General features: G+C 55.4%; 1 protein-coding gene across 1 annotated transcript in view; it reads left to right on the forward strand.

Moving 5' to 3' along the window:
- The window catches only part of COL17A1 (collagen type XVII alpha 1 chain), a 54,433-nt gene extending 35,748 nt beyond the window's left edge, over positions 1-18,685 (forward strand). The window contains exons 26-53 of the mRNA XM_013004170.3: positions 96-149; positions 383-418; positions 865-900; positions 1,735-1,797; positions 2,123-2,158; positions 2,361-2,432; positions 4,574-4,600; positions 5,745-5,780; positions 7,834-7,869; positions 8,030-8,110; positions 9,649-9,684; positions 11,085-11,138; positions 11,284-11,325; positions 11,470-11,523; positions 12,449-12,508; positions 13,030-13,080; positions 13,538-13,660; positions 14,150-14,287; positions 14,760-14,831; positions 15,125-15,265; positions 15,628-15,717; positions 15,800-15,910; positions 16,347-16,493; positions 16,699-17,001; positions 17,476-17,613; positions 18,016-18,078; positions 18,194-18,274; positions 18,601-18,685. Of these exons, the coding sequence (XP_012859624.1) occupies positions 96-149; positions 383-418; positions 865-900; positions 1,735-1,797; positions 2,123-2,158; positions 2,361-2,432; positions 4,574-4,600; positions 5,745-5,780; positions 7,834-7,869; positions 8,030-8,110; positions 9,649-9,684; positions 11,085-11,138; positions 11,284-11,325; positions 11,470-11,523; positions 12,449-12,508; positions 13,030-13,080; positions 13,538-13,660; positions 14,150-14,287; positions 14,760-14,831; positions 15,125-15,265; positions 15,628-15,717; positions 15,800-15,910; positions 16,347-16,493; positions 16,699-17,001; positions 17,476-17,613; positions 18,016-18,078; positions 18,194-18,274; positions 18,601-18,653 (2,234 nt within the window). The 3' untranslated portion in view covers positions 18,654-18,685. The remainder of the gene's footprint in view (positions 1-95; positions 150-382; positions 419-864; positions 901-1,734; positions 1,798-2,122; positions 2,159-2,360; positions 2,433-4,573; positions 4,601-5,744; positions 5,781-7,833; positions 7,870-8,029; positions 8,111-9,648; positions 9,685-11,084; positions 11,139-11,283; positions 11,326-11,469; positions 11,524-12,448; positions 12,509-13,029; positions 13,081-13,537; positions 13,661-14,149; positions 14,288-14,759; positions 14,832-15,124; positions 15,266-15,627; positions 15,718-15,799; positions 15,911-16,346; positions 16,494-16,698; positions 17,002-17,475; positions 17,614-18,015; positions 18,079-18,193; positions 18,275-18,600) is intronic.

Consider the following 18,685-nt stretch of genomic DNA (forward strand, 5'->3'; position numbering starts at 1 on the left):
GTGTGTGTGTGTGTGTGTGTGTGTGTGTGTGTGTGTGTATGCGCGCGCGCGCGCGCGCGCACTTACCCAACTGCCTTGTCTTCTCTGGTTGGCAGGTCCTATAGGCCTGCAGGGGCTCCGAGGTGAAGTGGGACTCCCTGGGATCAAAGGTAAGCTGTCAGACAGGACTCTCAGAGAAGGGAATGGCTCTTACTGAAGAAGGCAGGCTGGGAGAACAGGGAGGGTCCTTCAGGCATGACCTGCAGGCTGTGCAGATCCGGATGAGAATGCGGGAGAGGAGGCTCGGCTGGAGTGGGAGCCTGTCTTCAGAGACAGGCCCCTCACTTCCTGGGTTGTCCCTCTCCAAGAAGCTTTACACTGAGAGGGGCTATTTGCTTTTCAGGTGACAAAGGACCCATGGGACCATCAGGACCCAAAGGTACACTGCTCTGTCAGGCTAGTCTGCTCAGCTTCCGAGACCCTAATAGGAGCCCTGCCGCAGGGTCGGAGAGCAGAGATCAGAGGGAGTGAACAGCTCACTCTTGTCCAGTTTTGCCAACCAGAAAACTGAGTCCCAGAGAGAAAATACACCAGGGCCAACCCCAAGGTTGACCATCCGTCCTCCAGGCGATGAAGAGGCAGAGGGTGAGGGCTGGTGTCCAGCCTGGCCTGCAGCCTCACGTGTGCGACAGTTGGGCAGCACCTTGCCCTGCGAGGGATCGCGTGTGCTTCAATTTCATTCGTGCCGAGCCCTTGGCCAACTCTGCTAGCCCGCCTCGCAGTTTCCCAATAGAGCCAGACCTGCTTCCCACGCAGGGCTCCCTGTTGCTGGGTGAGATTGCTTTCCTTTACTGTCAGCTGATGTTTCCTTCATGTTCCTGTTAGGTGACCAGGGCGAGAAAGGACCCCGGGGCCTCACAGGTGAGTCTTATGTAGAAATCTACTGGCTCTATGAATGACTTTTTGTAAATCCATCGGGCATGGGAAGTGGGGGTAAAACACAGATGTGTGAGTTAGAATCACTGTCTAAAAACCTTCAGGGAGCTTTCAATCTAGAGGGAAAAAATAACAAAGCAAAATGTACACACACCCAAATCAAACTTCCCGCCATCGAGGCGGCGCCACCTCACAGCAGCCCTCCACAGGGCATCTGAGACTCTGTAAGTCTGTCCGGGAGTAGACAGGCTTGTCTTTCTCCGACAGAGCAGCTAGTGGCTTTGAACCCACAGGCAAGGTCAGAGAAGGGCTGACAGACCATCAGGAAGCATCAAAATGTATAGTGCAAGAGGAAATGCTGTGGGAAGAAAAGGAAGTTTGGGATGGTCCCTGATTCTTTCAGGGAGAATTCAGTTGGGAAAATTCAACTCATCCCAAAGCAGCAGAATGCCTGCATCACTATGACCCATTCGGCCACTTATGCCTGACAGGCTGTTTGGTTAAAAGGGGACCAAAGGTACTAGTATTCTGAGGGCACGGGCATCTTTCTGCTTCGGAGGAAACAAGTCCCATACACGTGGCCCTGCAGATCAGGCGTGGCTTGTGGGCCGTCCGTGGCTATACTGAGGTGGTTGGGTGGTCCTGAGTATGGAGTCAAAGCAGAAGCTGCCTCCCCAGACTCCAGGTGACACTCAACCTCATCTGTCAGGGAGGTGACAGACGCAGGGGCCCAGTGGGAACGAGTGGGATCCTTCCAGCATTGTTGAAGTACACGGAGCATAACCATCTCTGACCAACTAATCCTTTTGTCCTTTGCAGGCGAGCCTGGCCAGAGAGGATTGCCTGGAGCTGTAGGGGAGCCCGGGGCTAAAGGAGCAATGGGTGAGTGTCCCAAAGGCTTGCACGGAGTCATTGGTGTGGTCACTGTGGCCCCATAGGCACTGGGAAAGTGATGGGGAGTCGTCGTGGGCACTTCTCAGTGAGGAGACAGACAATTCAATTCGTACTGATGAAGAAGAGAGGAGGCAGGGAGAAGTCTCCATTCAAAGGGTAGGCCAAAGACAAGGCCCCTACCATGGCCAATGGCATCAGGAAGTGCTGCCTTGGGTTTCCCAGAGGGGGACAACCAACTTCGAAACGACAGCACAGGGAGGGAAGCCCAGAAAGCTTCTGAAGTGACCGATGAGCTTTGCTTCCGCTTTCCCAGGTCCTGCTGGCCCTGATGGACAACAAGGCCTAAGAGGTTGGTCACTGGTTTATTTGTCTCACCCGTCTTATTGCTGCATGTCCTGCCTGTGTCCCGCCCGGGGTGAAGCTCCTGTCCCCTGAGCAATGCTGGCCCCCTTTTCATCTCCACCTGCCAGCAAAGCAGTCAGTAAAATGGCAGGGTGGCCAGTTCAGCTTCATAGATGGGAAGCATCTCCCTGCCGCTGTCCTTTCTCCAGGTGAACAAGGCCTCACAGGGATGCCAGGAATCCGCGGCTCACCAGGGCCATCTGGAGATCCGGGAAAGCCAGGTAACTGAGCGGGAAGAGGAAGCCACAGCTTTGGGAGGTGATGAACTTCCAGCAGTTCATCAGGGGGCTGCCCCAACCCAGAGGCTGGGCATTAGGTCTCGTGTTGGTTGCCGGGTCTGAGGAGAGCAGGGCACCTGAGTCACCACATCTGGGGAGTTGGATGAGAGAGATCAAGGACGGAAAGCAGAGTCTAGAAAGGGGGTGAGGACCCTCTTCAGAGCTGCAGAGTCGAAAGTCATCTAAATATCTGCTCCTCCACAGCCTCCTCGGCCCTCACCTGTACCCCCCTTCTCCCCCAGACTCTAGAGCTCCCATCAAAGGCAGCGCAAGCGTGAGACCCGCAGGGTCACGAGACTAAGAATCAAAACAAGTCCAGAAAGGGCAACTCTGAGGAGCAGGGGGGTGGGGGTGAGCCGTTTGCCCCCTTTCTGGGCACTCAGACAGGGCAGAGGCAGGGTCTCTTCCCAAGGAGCCGGGGTGACCACTGGGGGTCTTTGTGTGTCTCCTCTGGATTTGTGGCTCTTCTCAGATGCTGAAAGGATCAGTGGTTACAAATAAGCAAAAGCCATTATCCAGGGGGAGCAGTGGGTCATTTCCCTGCAAAGCCTTAGAATGGCTCCATGTCCCATGCCTCAGGTCCACGGGGGTCCCACCTAGTCTCTTTCACGGTGGTGTGCCCACCTGCCCCTGCAACTGGCCATGTGGCTGCATATGTGTATGCGTATGCACGTGCGCTGGGAATTCTGATGTAAAATTCTTTATGTCCATAAAGCCGGAATTAAATAGTCCTCATTATTAATATGAGGGTTAAGATTATTCAAGTGAAGTCGAGCTACAATTTATTTGACTGAGTTAGGCCTCAGACAGCCTGACTGGATCACTGCATCCCCCAAATTTAAAAAAAAATACCAAATGTTTGACACCACAGTTATGTGTGAGCAGGGGAGACCAGTCATGAATCCAGAGATGTCTTATTTAAGGGGAAAGAGTGGGCGATTTTAGGTGAGATGGTCCTGAAGAGAAACGGATGTCTGATAAAGTTCATTTGTGGAAATCTCCACATTTTATGGGCCTAGAGAGAGAATGGGCATCGCCAAGTGGGTTGCTGGTTTCTCTAAGCTTAGTGATTAATGAAAGATAAGGGTGGTGATAAGCTTGGTGACTGGAATAATGGCAGCAGTGATGTGCTATGGACAAAAGATATATTTTCCTTGTTTAATTAAGTAAATGGATAAGAAGATTCGCTTGTTGATGATAGTTGATGTGGATGAAGTTGTTGATGATAGTTGATGTGGATGAAGTTATTGGGTCTAGAAGATTTGATTAAGATTCACAAGCTTATAAGAAAAGTGAATATAGTTGAATGAGGATAATACATAGTATGCGATATGGGGCGAGGCATTGTCTGAATGAAATGCATCGTGAAATCAGGAAATGGTTCAGTTAGAATATCAGCTTTGGGTGTTGACGGTAGGGCAGAAAGAAGTCTCTTTCCTGAGTCAGTGTCCATGGGAGAGTAAAATGCTCCATTTATGGTTTACAAGACCATAATAATCCTTATACTACCTGGACTCTTTAATCAATTGTTTTCAAGGATACTAAGAGTTGGTATGAGGATTAAGATAATAGTGAAATAAAGAACTGAGGCTACTTGGCCAATAAGTCAGCTACTAGGATTCAGAAAAGACTTTAATAAGCAGGCAGAATATTAGGTTTCATTGTTTTGATGTATGTATTAGTAGAAAAATAGCTAGAATGCGGATTGAGCACACGAGGGCTAGTATACCACCTAATTTATTAGGGATGGATCGTAAGATTGCGTGTGCAAAGAGAAAGTATCATTGAGGTTTAACATGGAGGGGGTTGCAGGATTTGCAGACGTGTAATTGTCTGGGTCTCCTAAAAGGGGTGGGGCGACTAAGGATAGTAACAAGAGGCTTAGTAAAATTATCCCAAGGAGGTCTTTGATTGTGGAGCAGGGGTGGAATGGGATTTTGTCAGAGTCTGAAATGAACCCTGCAGGGTTATTAGAACCTGTTTCAAGAAGAAATTGAAGATGGCCTATCGTTAGAGCAGCTACAGTGAAAGTGAACGAAGGCTCCAATCTGCCGTCTCTGACTCCTGTGTTCTATTTCCCGTAGGCCTCACAGGACCCCAGGGACCTCAGGGTGAGTCACGGCCACTTCTACCTCCAAGTTCTCCCACCCACCCCCTCCTTCGGGACAGTCGCTGCAGCCAGTGATCTTCCTCCCATGCCCTTGGCCTGCCCACCCTTTCCCACCCTTCCCACCTGCCACTCCAGCCAGCACGGGCGCAGGTCCTGTTACTGTGAGTCATGAGAAGCACCTGGGGAGCAAGACGCCCCCCACACAGGACAATCCCAAAAGCCACTGAGATAGAAAAGAGAGAAGCAACCCCACTGAGGCCCACAATCCCACTGGCCTAGTACGAAGTGGATGCTCCACTCGTTTGGAAGATCCGGCTTCTCTGAAACGGCCTCATGCTAAATCCTGTCCCGTAGTTGGCCCAGGGGAGCCCGGGTGGCATAGTGGCATACATTGAGCTGCTGTCCTCTTGGTCAGCAGTTTGAAGCCACCGGTAGCTCTGCAGGAGAAAGATGAGGCTTTCAATTCCCATAGAGTGACAGTCCCAGAAACCCATAGGGACAGTTCTACCCTGTCCTGTAGGGTCACCATGAGTCAGAACTGAGATGGTTGGCCCAGCAAACGTACATCCACTTGGATCTGGGAAATGGTCAGTGCACCAGCCCCAACTCCTCCAGGAATGCAGGCTGAGATGCAAATTAGAATCAAGCAGCAGGTCCCCTGAAGGTGCACGCACAGTGACAGACTTGAAATGTTCTCTGGTGAAAGGTCCAGTAGGCTCCACCTGGCTCCAGGATGGATACTGAGCCCCAAACCAGCTGCCATTGGGTCAATTGCAACTCATGGCGACCGAGGGGTCATCAGGCCTTGAGAGGTGTGCAGACTTTGACTCGGGAAGCCCCCCTCCCGCACCTCCACACACCTCGCTGCTCTGTGGAGAAAGCTTTGCAGACCGAGGCGACTCGCAGGACTCCAGTCCCCCAGGGCTGAGCCGGGGAGCTCTGCCTCCCTCAAGCCCAGTGGAGAGGGAAAATAAGAGTCAGAGGCTGCCAGAGGGGTCCCCTGAGCTGAAGCAGAAGGCCAAACCTGGGTGAACTCAGGGTTGGGTCCCTGTACCCACACTGAGTGACTCTCAGCATATTACAGGGTGCCTGGTCTACTGGGCTTTCCTTTGTCTAACTTCTCATTTTGTTTTTAAACCCATCAGGACTTCCTGGTTCCCCGGGCCGGCCAGGAGTTAAAGGTAAGAGATTTTCCAAATTAGATATCCTTTCTGACCACTCATCATTTCTGGGCAGGGGAGGGGGCTGGCCAGAGGGAGGGAGGTACCTCTGGGGTGGAAGCCGGGATCAACAGTGGCATCTAGTGGCTCTAGTGGCAGGCTGTGAGGTCGGGCTGTCCAGTGTGTCCCCAGCAGCTAAGCCCTCCGTTCTCAGCTCCACCATGCCATCCCCCATCTACCCACAAGTAAGAGCCTGGCCCTCACGGGTAAATGTGTCCAGGCTGTTAGGGCAGAACTACCTAGGGGGGGATGCTGCCTGCACCACCACCACCACCACCACCCCCACACAGAAGCTTGTCATTCCCTGGTTTGCCCCTAGAATGCCCCCCTAGAGGCAGCTTGTGTTCCCCACTAACACCCCTGGCCCAGGGAAACACCTTTGTCTTCTCAGTTACATACACCTTATTGACAGCACCTTCCTCCAAGGCTCCTTCAATGGAAGCAGAAAGGAGGGTGTTGGACACACCCAGAGGACCAGAGTAGAGGGACTAATTCAGGGGTGCACTCTCAGTGGCCTGACAGAGGTGCTTGGGTCCTGTTCCCGTCCTGTCCATAGAGCACGTGGTACCATCAGACCCCAGCCCTGGTCCCTCTCCTGTTCCTGTATCACCATGACCCGAACCCTGACGTTCTGTGGAGCTGGGCTCTGTCATGCATGGTCACCATCCCCCTTGGCGGGACCCTGGGAATAAAATAACTGCTTTCCACGAGTTACTTTTCCAGCAATAGGTTGGCTCCAGGAAGTGGTTTTACATGTTTATGTTTTCAGGGCAAGTAAATGTCGTTTCAAGGTAGTGACAGCTGAATCTAGAGAGGACCAGGCAGACAGAACTCAGGGCCCCTAGGGACTGCCAGTGTCCTTGGTGAGAGCCCAGGAAGGTGTGGGACTCCCAAGGATACCGGACACGCTGCCCTTCCTGAGGGCTTGTGCTTCACCCCATCACGAGAGAGCACCCTGCCTGATGAGGATTGTGGGCCAACGAAGCAGACACGAGGGCTTCTGCTCCCTGGACCCTGACTCCCGGTTCAAGTACAGCAGTGAGAGACGATCCCTTTAGGGACCAAATCAAAACCATCCTTTCATGAAGTGATGGATTGCCCACCGATTTGGGGGGATGAGAAACAAGGTGTCTCAGAAGTCCCCAGATGAAGGGGTTTATCCTCTCCCTTGCTCCAGTCCCCCAAGTGAGTCTGTGGGCCTGCAGCCCTGAGGCGTGCTTAGCGCTGCCCCATTTGGAACGTGTGAATGCAGTGTTGTCTTCCTGGAAGTCCTCTAGCCTCCTTTCCTTGTCCACAGGGGCAGACGGGCCATCTGCTCACCTGTAGCTAGTTGGTATCTTCCAAGCTGGCCATTCTCCAGGACCTCTTTTGGGTTCTGCCCCCACTGCTGGGGCACCCACCAGGGGACCTGCTGACCTTTGTCCACGGACCACTCTATCACCGTTCCCAGGCGCCCTGGTGGCGTAGTAGTTAAGCACTGGGCTGCTAACAGCTTTCCTGCGGAGGAAGATAGGGCTTCTGCTCCCGGAAAGAGTAGCAGTCTCAGAAACCCACAGCAGGCACCTCTACTCTGTCCTATTGAGTCAGCATCAGCTCGATGGCAGTGAGTTTGGGGTTGTTTTGGTTTGGACAATTCCCATCCGGGCTCCTGGTGGGAAGATGGCTTTAAGGAATTTGAATGCAACTCAGGCTGGCCCTTGTCTGGCTTCTGTGAGAGGCCAGCTCTCCACACTGTCCTGTGAGTGGAAGCCCCTCTCGGAGAGCCAGCCTCACCCAAGAGCTAACTCGGACAGGAAAATGGATGTCCCCGCCTCCGGTGGCTTCGGCCAAAGGATTGGGTCTCAATGCATCCTGATCGCTCCCCTCCCAGGTCATTAAAAGGCCTGGAGCCTGAGAGGAATAGGCCCAGAAGGGGGTGTCAAATGCAATCAGAAGCCTTGAGAATTATTTATTGATCCTCTGAGTAATCGAATAATCATCTCCTCCCACCCTCCTTCCTTCTGTCCCCTCCCAGGTGAACCGGGCACTCCAGGCAAGATCGTGTCGGCAGGTAGGGTGCTTCCTCCACCTGTCTTTCTCACCGGGCTGGGCATCTGTCATGTCTCCCTAAAGCCTGTCAAAGAAACACCCATGGGGGTGGGGGTGGCTTGTGTCCCAGAGCCTCCAAATAAGAGGGGAGCTCAGTCACCCCCTGTGCTTTCTGTTTCCAGAGGGCTCATCGACCATCACTGTCCCTGGCCCCCCGGGACCTCCTGGAACAATGGGGCCTCCAGGACCTCCAGGCTCTCCAGGTCAGTCCGCGCTTTCTTGTTTTGCCCCAAATCAGCAGCGGGTTGAGGTGGCATTAGAATTGGGGGGTAGGGGGGTGGTTGCTCAAACCCCGAAGCTCAGGGGAGAGGAAAGACAGGCTGACAAAACCAAACCCTCTGACCCTGGGTCAGTGATTCCGGGCAGTGTGGCTTCCTGAACGACTGACCAAGAGTCCTCCTGCACAGAAGCCCCATGGAAATCCCTCCCTGGCCCCTGCGTTTACAGAGGGCAAAGAACTTGCCTAAGGTCAAACAAAGACTCCCTGGTGGAGGGGTAGATCAAGCACTGGGCTGCTAACTGCAAGGTCAACCGTTAAAGACCACCAAAGGGGGAAGGTGGGGCTTTCTGCTCTCAGAAAGATTTTACAACTCCAACCAGTGGCAGTTAGTTTTGTTTTGTCTTCTGGAAAGCCTTGTCTATATGAGTTGACCTCAACTCCGTGGTGGTGGGTTTGGTTTAAGTTCACAGAGAAGCCTGTCAGTGCAGCGGAAGAAAGAGGGGGCAGACGGATGGGGTTGTCTGCTCCTGTAAAGCTTGACAGTCTCAGGGACCCTGCAGAGCAGTTCTCCTGTGCCCTGCAGGGTCACCATGAATCGCCTTGTTGGCAGGGGCTAGTATTAGGCGACCCAGCTCCTCCTCATGGCCAATCCAGCCCCTGGGTTTCCTGCAGAAAATCATCTGGGGAGATGATTTGAGGGCAACAAAATGCTAGAAATCTCCTGGAAGTAAATCTTACCAGATGGTCAGACACCAACCCTGCAAAGAAAAGCTGAAGTCTTTGGAAGAAAGCTCCTGGGCGCTAACTGGCTTAGTTTAGAAAGGATGTCCAAGGCGACGTGCCCTGGGGGGACAACTGTATTTCTACAAGACTGAAAAAAAGAACAGCAAAATGCTGGCAGGAAATAACACCCAAGGCTCTCTGGTTGAGGCTCTCTGGGTGCTGTTTTTTCAAAATGCCTATTGCAGTGGTTCTCAACCCTCCTCATGCCATGACCCTTTCATATAGGTCCTCATGTGGTGGTGACCCCCGACCATAACATTATTTTCGTTGCTACTTCATCACTGTCATTTTGCTACTGTTGTGAATCAGGTGACCCCTGTGAAAGGGTCATTCACCCCCCAAAGAGGTCTCCACCCACAGGTTGAGAACCACTGGCCTACTGTTTTGTGTTTTTAAATTATCATTAAATTTGCATATATAAATGAAGTGCACCGCTTAGCATGACCAAGAGAGACCATGTAGCAGCCTTCCCTCTGAGGAGCTGGACACTGAGTGGACGGACAATGCACTCACCAGAACGAGGTGGTTAACAAGGACATCCCTGCCCGCCCAGATCCCCTGGTGCCCATCAGAGGTGGTCTCACCAGGATGAATCAAGACTGTGCCTCCCTTATTCTTATTGCTCTCAAATAAGCAACTGCTGTGAGCCATTGCCCCCTACCTCGTGGGGAAGCCGTGTGTGGACCCAGATGTAGCGGTGTGTGATTTCGCTTTTTTCATTCCTAACCCCATGTTCAGGTCCTGCTGGTCCAGCTGGTCTTCCAGGACAGCAAGGTAAGTTGCGCAACAAAAGAAGGCATGGTTGGGGAGGGCTTCTGGCTAAGGGTGGACTTAGGCTGCTGCTCTGTAAATGAGGGGAAGGTGTGGGTTTGGGGAGCAGGGTGGGAGGGGACAATGAGGCTCTTCATCAGGGCCCTCACAATGTCTCAGCTGCTAGGGAGCCACCTCCACTCAGCCCCTCGTGTCTCTGAGAAGACAGGGAATCTCACAAAAGATTCCAGGAACGGGTCCCTGGAATGGAGACTGAGGCCCTGTGGTAGCCAGGCTATTCTCATGGGCCTCTAGCCCCTCGTGACATGTCCCTCTGGTCATGCTGCTACTGCCGTGACTTGCCAGGCCCAGGAAAGGCTGGGGCGCTGGGTGTTGTGGCTGCAGACAGGAATGCTCATAGCCACCTCGATGGCCCTGCCACCCTCAGTGAGGACTCTTGGGCCCAGTCCTGCTCCAGAAGAGGTCACAGGACTGGCAGGGAGCAGTGTCCACCCTGATGCCATGTTCCCTCCGCAGGCCCAAGGGGGGAGCGGGGACTCACTGGCGAGTCCTTTATGAGTAGCGGCAGCTCCATCTCTGAGGTCCTCTCTGCAGGTGAGTACCAGGCACTCCAGGAGCAGGGGACGCTGGCTCAGGGCAGCTGCACTCGTGAGTTATCCCAAAGAGCCAGCTGTGAGGATGCCCATTCTTCTGAAAGCCATAAAAGCAGAGAAGAAACAGCAGGGATTTTGTCTCGTGGGGAAGGGGAGCCCCTAGGAATGAGATCCCGGTCAGAGCGGTTCTCAGGACTCCCAAGAGGACCAGGGCCAAGCCAGGCTTTCGAAGTGAGCAGGATGTATCAGTAACACGCCTCCCCCCGACCCCCACCCTGAGAGATGGCGAGGGGCAAAGGGTCCCTTGTTCTCAATCACAGGTCAGGCCAAAGAGCGCTGCCCCCTGGGCCTTCTTCCCATTCACAAAGCCTTCTCACAAGCCCAGGAAGAGACAAGCCAGGTCTCCCACCTGGACACCTGGAAGCTGAACAGCAGTGACAGTAGCCAACCCTGATTGGGCACTCCCGGCATGGCAGGCACACAGCTGAAGCTGTGAGGGGTGGGACACTTACCCCAGGCCCCAGCTGGGAGAGGTGAAGCAGGGGTTCCAACTCCGGCTAGCACCGAAGCCCAGGTTCTTACCTTGACATACATCTGTGTGAGATCTCAGAGTCTGACGGCAACCCCACCCTGCTTCTGAATGAGGGGTGCCCCTGACAGGGAGGACGCGGAAGGATCCTGTGTCGGTGGCCCAGAGCCTGCGGATGGTACAGCCAGGGTGTCCAGGATTGAGAGCCTGGTGCAGACTGAAGAGCGTGATGGAGAATAGCTGTATCACTTTTGTTCATTTGTGCTTTCTTCTCTGTACAGGTGGTCTTGATTTGCGAGGTCCTCCAGGACCACCTGGGCCACCTGGACCACCAGGTGAGCATTTCTGGAATCTTTGAAAGGTGGTGAATCTTTGCGAGGCAGGGGACTCCGGGAATCTGGTGAGGGAGCCAAGAGAGTGTTTCAGGGGCGGGATCAGCTTGCTGAGTTGAGCCTTGCTCCTCTCCCTTCTCCTGTGCAGGACCTGCCATCCCAGGCCCCCCAGGACCCCGCGGCCCAGCAGGTGAGAGCTGAGCTCCCCGAGGGGAAGTGGGTGACAATGAGACTTCAGAGCCAGCTCTCAGGACAGAGCTTCCCTGCTGGGTCTCCTGGGCAGAGGGTCCCAGGCCCACCTTTCCTAATAAGTCATGGGATTCCTCTTCTCTAGGGGAAGGATTTCCAGGTCCACCAGGCCCGCCAGGATCTTCCCTTACCAATTCAGGTAATGCTGAGAGTTGAATCACCCCTGTTCTCCCAGTCCCAACCCTGGTCCGTGTCATGGAGACAGGCTTATGGGCTTCCTACCCTTCCTGCTAGGCTTCCTCCCTTGGGCCATCATGCCAGGGGTATGCTTGTGTAATTCCCTGTTACCCGCTGCATAGAGTGAGAACAAAAGATGCCTGCCTAGCCACCCTGGCCATCTGACCTGAGGGCTGACTGGGGTGACGTGTGCCTGTCCTGAGAGAGTCCAGGTCTATAGTACAGACAGGGCACGTGCATATGAAGTGAGAGAGACTTTGACAGCCCAACACTGGAACATACAGGAGCAACTTGAAGCAAACAAACATTAGCCCAAAACTTGCCCTGGTAAAAATCCATCCACACATCCATCCTTCCATTTATTTTATTGATCTATTTATTATCCATTCTTTCACTCATCTAGAAAGCCATCCATTCATCCAATTATTCAACCATTCAACCCTCTTCCCATGCAAGCTTCCGTCCATCTCTGTATTTTTGTTTCCTTCATTCATTTTTACCACCCAACTATTCACCCCTCTACCCACGCATCCTTCCTTCTCCCCATTTACTGGTGTTTCACTCATTCATTTTTTCTATCCAACCATCTACCCATGCATCCTTCCATCTCTCCATTTATTTTTGTTTCATTCATTTTCTAATGCAACCAGTTAACCATATATCCATGCATCCTTCCATTGCTCCATGTACTTATCTGTTTCATTCATTTTTTTTAACTAACCACCCAACCATCTACCATTCATGTATGCGTCCTGTATCCATCGACCCACCCAACCATTTAGTAAGTCTTTGCTGAGCATCTGCAGTATGCCAGACTGGGCCTGCCAGGTGCTGCTCTCTTGAAAATGATACCTGGTTCTTACTCAAACTATTTCTTTCCTTTACAGAAGTGTTATTCTCCGGGCCCCCAGGCCCACCTGGCCCTCCAGGCCCCAAGGGAGACCAAGGTGAGAACAGCGTCTCAGGGAGGCCAGGAGACTGTGTGTCCCTGCGTACCAACTGTTGACTGGAGGAGTTTGGAAGAGGCTGAGGGGTCCAGGGCCTTGCTTCCTCCTTCTCCCATCTCCCATGAGGCAGCAGCTGGGAGGGAGCACAGAGGGCCCGGAGGATTCGGCTGAGCAGAGTAGAGAGAAAGGTAGTCTGTGGTCAGAAGGGCTACTGAGAATTCCCAGCCTTACCTTGACCTGGCAGAAGGAGAGGCACAAAGAGCCCCAAGCTCTGTGTCTTCTCTGAATGGAGGCCAGGTAAGCAGGCAGCAAGGAAAGGAGGGGGCAGAAGAGAGAAGGGCACGGTGCGCTGGAGATACAGCGTCTGCCTTGTGATGTCACAAGGCCCTTCTGGTGTCACCAGGAAGGATACTGAGAGCCATGGGGCGATTATTGACCCACAAGCTAGTGGGGCTGGGCCCACCTAGGGAAGGCTTCCTGGAAGAGGTGGTACAAACAGGGCTTCTCATTTTGGCTTCCAGGTGATCCTGGTGTTCCAGGGGCTCCCGGCATTCCTGGTGGTCTCTCTGGAGGTAAGAGCCTAAGGTGGCCAAAGCTCCTCCCCTTTCTTCAAGCCAGGCTGGTCCTTCCAAGGATACCCTCTCCCTGCGCTAAGATCTGAGCTGTCTGTAAGGAGGCCGGGAGGGGCGGTGCCTATGAAGAGAGGGCAGCACCAGGTGACAGGTGGTAGAGAAGGAGACCAGCTCCTGGCTATTTGAGAAGTGGGAGGCCAGGTGAGGTGGCCGTTGTTAAAGGAGGGGGACAGTTTGGCCTGGGAGAGCTCCCCCTCTCTAAGCCCCGGCAGACAGTAACTGCTGTGGGCCCTTCTTGCTTCTCTTCTTGGGAGGCCCTCTCTTTGTCATGATCACACTCCCCGCAGGGTGAGGACAAGACCCTCCGGCCTCTTCAGACTTGTAAACTGTGTCTGGAACCCTCCTTGTCTGACCCCTGGGCTGAGAAGCCAACTCAGAACCTTTCTCATTCCTGCAGGGGGATCCTCCAGCACTAGGTACATGCAGGGCCCCCCCGGCCCCCCAGGGCCTCCTGGGCCTCCCGGCTCCATCAGCAGCTCCGGCCAGGAGATTCAGCAGTACGTCTCCGAGTACATGCAGAGTGAGTGCCGGCACCCACAGCCCTGAGGTCAGAGCAGGGTCTGAGGGTGTGTCAGAGAAGCTGGGGACAGTCTCGGTGGCAAGCCTGCAGTTCTTATGACCCTGGAGCAAGGCTCTGCACGGCCATACACAAGCCTGCCTTCTCACACCTGCCCATGTACGAATCCTCACTCTCATCCCCCATAGAGGCTCACACACGCACACACGCACACTCGTCTGCACACAAGCTGCCCCCCTGCATCCTTCACACTCATCACTCCCCTGACCTCACCCCTGCATCCCTGTAGTCGTGAGTCCTATGGGGTCTTGTTGGCCCAACCCCCTCATGTGCCGCCTGAATCTCCACCTACCACAAGGGCAGTCAAGGCTGCCCCTGGCCCTGCCATGGGTCCACATGGGGGCGGGATACATATTTCATCAGGGCAGCTCCATGACAAGGACATGCTCTCCTGGGGACAGAGTTGACTTTGCTTCTTCCTTTTGATGGCAGGTGACAGTATTCGGTCTTATCTCTCTGGAGTGCAGGGGCCCCCAGGGCCCCCTGGTCCTCCAGGGCCTGTCAGCACCATCACGGGCGAGACTTTTGACTACTCGGAGCTGGCAAGTCTGGTCGTGAGCTACTTACAGAGTAAGCCTCTCCCCACACCTGAGCCTGAAGGCCTTTCTGAGGTCCCACGCTTGTCCCCCAAGCCTCACGTCGGACCTGCTGCTGGCCTGGCCCTCCTGTGCCGGACGGTCAGGTCCGGATGCGGGGCCTTCACGAAAGGGTTTCTTCAGATTAAGAGCCATGGCCATGCAAAGGCCCTGCCCAGTGAGCCTTCAGACAACCCTCCTCTGTTCTCTGGTCCATCGGCTCGGCAGGATCTGCAAAGACCTGGGCTACTGTCTCTTTAAAGCTGCATTTCCTAACAAAAGCAAAACAGAACTGTGCCCGTTTCTCAGCTTCTCTAAGAACCTCCTGGGACCCCTGCTCATGCATCCCCACCCATCCACCCCGACCCCCCAAGTGGGAACAGCCGTTTGACCAGGCCTTTGCTCGGGACCCCCGAGGGTGCTCCTGTAGTGGAACAGGCAGGTAAGCCGAGGTTTCCTCCCCACAGCCTCGGGCTACAGCATCGGTTCTTCCGCCTCTGCCACCCTGTCCTCCGAAGACATCCTGGCTGCGCTGCAGCGTGAGTGGCTGGAATGGGCTGGAGGGTGGGGCCTCGCTGCTCTCTCCTGGCATCGCTCATCAGGCAGACGGGGCCAAGGGTCAAGCCTCTGAGGGCTGCCGGCCAGGGGTGGCAAACAGGTGCTCAGCAAACAGACTGGCCAGCAGGCAGCAGCCACAGTGATGGGGGGACGCACACAGGTGGCTGGTGGCTCCGCAGGAACCAGGAAGCTTGCTGACTGCATACTGACCCGAATTCAAGAATGCCGCCCCCTCCCCTCCACCAGGCTGTTCTAACGAGCCTCTCCTCTCCAGGGGAGGACGTGCGTCAGTACCTCCGGCAGTACCTGATGGGCCCTCGTGGGCCACCGGGGCCACCTGGGCCCAGCGGAGATGGGTCCCTCCTGTCTCTGGACTACACAGAGCTGAGCAACCGCGTGCTCAGCTACATGTCCAGTGAGTGCGGGCCAGCAGGGGGCCCTGGGGGAGGACTTGGGTGCAGAACCCCTGCAGTGGCTCCAGGGACCCCCTTCTACCAGGCTGCCAGGGTGGGTGGTATTCAGAGTGATTTTGGCGGGGGTGTGACCCCAGAACATGTGAGAGGACCTGGATCGAGGGGCCCGAGAGCGCTCTGGTCTGCGCTGTGCTGCCCGCACATCCTTCCACAGCAGGTGGCCTGCACTCACCCACCCTGCCTTCTCTCTTCTTCCCCTCTCTTGTCCCTCTCCTGGTCCCCACTTCTCTCCCAATGACCTTGGTGTCCACCTTCCCACCCTGCCAGGCCTGACCCCATCCTAACTAATGCTTTTGTTCCCCAGGCTCCGGGGTCAGCATTGGACTGCCTGGCCCCCCGGGCCCTCCTGGCCTGCCAGGAACATCCTATGAGGAGCTCCTCTCCTTGCTCCGAGGTGAGGACATCTGTGTGTACTTTGGGGCAGAACGTGTGAGCTTCTGGACCTCGGCCCTGACTCCTTGATCTTCGTGTCTCAGGGTCTGAATATGGAGGCATCGTCGGACCCCCAGGTCCCCCCGGGCCTCCAGGGATCCCAGGCAACGCATGGTCCAGCCTCAGTATAGAAGACCTCTCATCGTATTTGCACAGTACGGCGCCGGGAGCTAGGAGGCGGAGGGTGGAGGGCAGAGACACGCAGGCTGCCCTCCAGGGTTGTCGTGGGCTTTAGCCAGAGTGGAGTGGGACCTTACGTCCCCTCCAGGTCACCAGGTCCTCCTGGGGCATTTACCAAATGGGCACCTGGAGATTGCACACAGCTCCAGCCTTGGCAGGGGAGCAGTATGCACACAGCTCTGTCAGTGCACTTCCTGGAGAACTGGGGGCAAGGGCTTCAGCAGGAGGTGGTGGGATGTGGTTTGAATGGAGGTCAGAATTGGGAACGGGTGGACTGGCCAGGAGTCACTCCCCCGTGGGGCCAGAAAAATGGGCTTGGTTGGGGCCTCCAGGCTCACCCCACCCAGGAGGGGCCCCGTCCCCTGGGCTCCAGCAGGAGGAGGCCTGATGTACCTTTTCTCTCTCACTCAGCTGCCGGCTTGTCGTCCATCCCGGGCCCGCCAGGGCCCACAGGGCCTCCTGGTCCTCGAGGGCCCCCAGGTGTCTCAGGAGCCCTGGTGACCTATGCAAACGAGAACAGTGACAACTTCCGGAGCGAACTGATTAGCTATCTCACAAGTAGGTGCCCCTGGCACCGGTGTCCCCCAAGCACCTGCCCAGACTGCTGTCCCTGGAAGGGCCAGGCTAGTGCTTTCCAGAGCGGCTTGACCCAAGCCCCCCACCTCCAGCCAGGCACACAGACTCTGCCCTTCATGTCCCCGGCAGTCGTACTTCATTTGAGCCCTAAGAACTTGAGCCCTGTTAATGCAGCTTCTTCCCGCAGGTCCTGATGTACGGAGTTTCATCGTGGGTCCCCCAGGCCCCCCCGGCCCCCAAGGGCCACCTGGAGACAGCCGCCTGCTGTCATCGGAAGGCTCCTACAGCCGGAGCAGCAGCTCCTACAGCTCCTCGGCCAGCATGGGAGGGGCCAGTGAGGGGGGTGTCTTCGGAGCAGGGGCCCAAGATGGGGGTCCCTACGGCACTGACGTTGGCCTGTATGGTGGCGGTGGCAACGCCTTCGGAGCTGGCTTTGCAGGAGCTCTGGATTACAACGAGCTGGCTGCCCGAGTCTCAGAGAGCATGCAGCGTAAGTGGGGCACGTGAACCCCTAAAGAGTCCCAGAGACTCTCCTCATGCTCTGAGTTCCCGGCTGGGGACAGAGAGGCAAGGGCTGAAGACAGTTATGTTGGCCACCTGAGGTGGGCAAGCGGGCATCTTTGCACCCAGGCCTGGGTCTCCCGAGTGTGGTTGTGGCAGTGGTGGCTGTCTGCTGGGGGCAGAGGGAAGGTGGCTGGGTAAGAAGCCCTGCCTCCAGGAAGTTGATCAGCACCCAGCTACAGGCTCAGAACCCTGGGTCAGTGCCTCCTGCAGACACAGGGAAGTGAGCACAAGGGAGCCAGCAGGGCTTTGCCTTGGCTGTGGCTTAATGGAGTGTAGCTGCTTGGGAACAGCCTGGGACTACAACCATGGGCAAAGCGGTGGAGTCCCACAGAGCACCATCCCCACTGCTTGGGCCCACACTGGTGCCCGCTGCCCATGCCCATGCTCTGGTACTTCACAGGTCAGGGCCTGCTGCAAGGGATGGCCTACACTGTACAGGGCCCACCAGGCCGGCCTGGCCCTCAGGGAGTCCCTGGAGTCAGCAAGGTCTTCTCTGCCTACACCAACGTGACCTCGGACCTCATGGACTTCTTCCGAAGTAAGGGCATCATCCCCAACTAGTTTCCTAAGCTGTTAGTCCTTCCAGGCCGGAGAATGATGGGGCTTTCTCCTCCTGTCAAGAGACACGGTCTCAGAAACCCACCGAGGCAGTTCTATCCTATCCTGCGGGGTCGCTATGAGTCAGCATCGACTCTATGGATGACAGTGAGTTAATTCGATGCCGAGGCTCAAGTGAGGCCGGCTGTGTAGAAAGGATCTCGTTGAGTCCTGAAGGAACACTTGGGATCATGGAAACCTGATCACTATTACTCGGTAGTCCTTGTCGTGACCAAAGTACCACCTCCTAGCACTGTCCCGCTGAGCTCTTTACCTCCCCAACTTCTGGGCCATCTCCCACCAATGCCATTTTGTTTTGTTTTTTCCCCCCTACCCCTTGCAGCTCATGGTGCCATTCCAGGACCCCCTGGGCAGAAGGGAGAGATGGGCACCCAAGGACCCAAAGGTAAGTGGTGGCAGGAAAATGGCCACTAGGGTGCTCACAGGCTGTGCGGCTCTTGGGCTCCTTCGGCAGGCTTCACCTCTGGGCATTGCTCAGTCATGCTCCCTGTCTGCTCTAGGTGAGAGGGGTCTGGCAGGACCACCTGGGCGGCCTGGCCCACCCGGCCCTCGAGGACAAAAGGGAGAAAAAGGAGATAAAGGTAAGTTTAGGCCGTGCTCCAGAGAAGCGGGGGTGGGGGTGGGGGGGCGGTGTTCCAGAACACTCATGTGAACAATGAAGACAAACGCCCAAGTCCTCAATGAAGGCAGCCGCTGCCAAGAGCACACCTGCCTTCCAGTGCCATGACTCGATAGGCAGGAGGGAGGAGAGTTTCGGGAGCAGGAGGAATGGAGGGAAGCAGCCTGGGGATGAAAGGGTGAATGATCTAATAGCCCAAATCGATGGTCGTACAAAAGACCTACTTTCAAGTCACCTTTGCCGTTGACACCATCGTCCTAACAACCTCCTCATCCTCTAAACTTGCAGGTGATCAAGTCTATGTCGGGCGGAGGAGGAGAAGTATTGCCACCAAGCCCTGAGCCCCCCAGGCAGAGCAGCTGCCTCCACCCAC

This window comes from Echinops telfairi, unplaced genomic scaffold (genome assembly GCF_000313985.2).
Source record: "Echinops telfairi isolate 266 unplaced genomic scaffold, ASM31398v2 ScPeMD7_70;HRSCAF=299, whole genome shotgun sequence".
Taxonomy (NCBI): domain Eukaryota; kingdom Metazoa; phylum Chordata; class Mammalia; order Afrosoricida; family Tenrecidae; genus Echinops; species Echinops telfairi.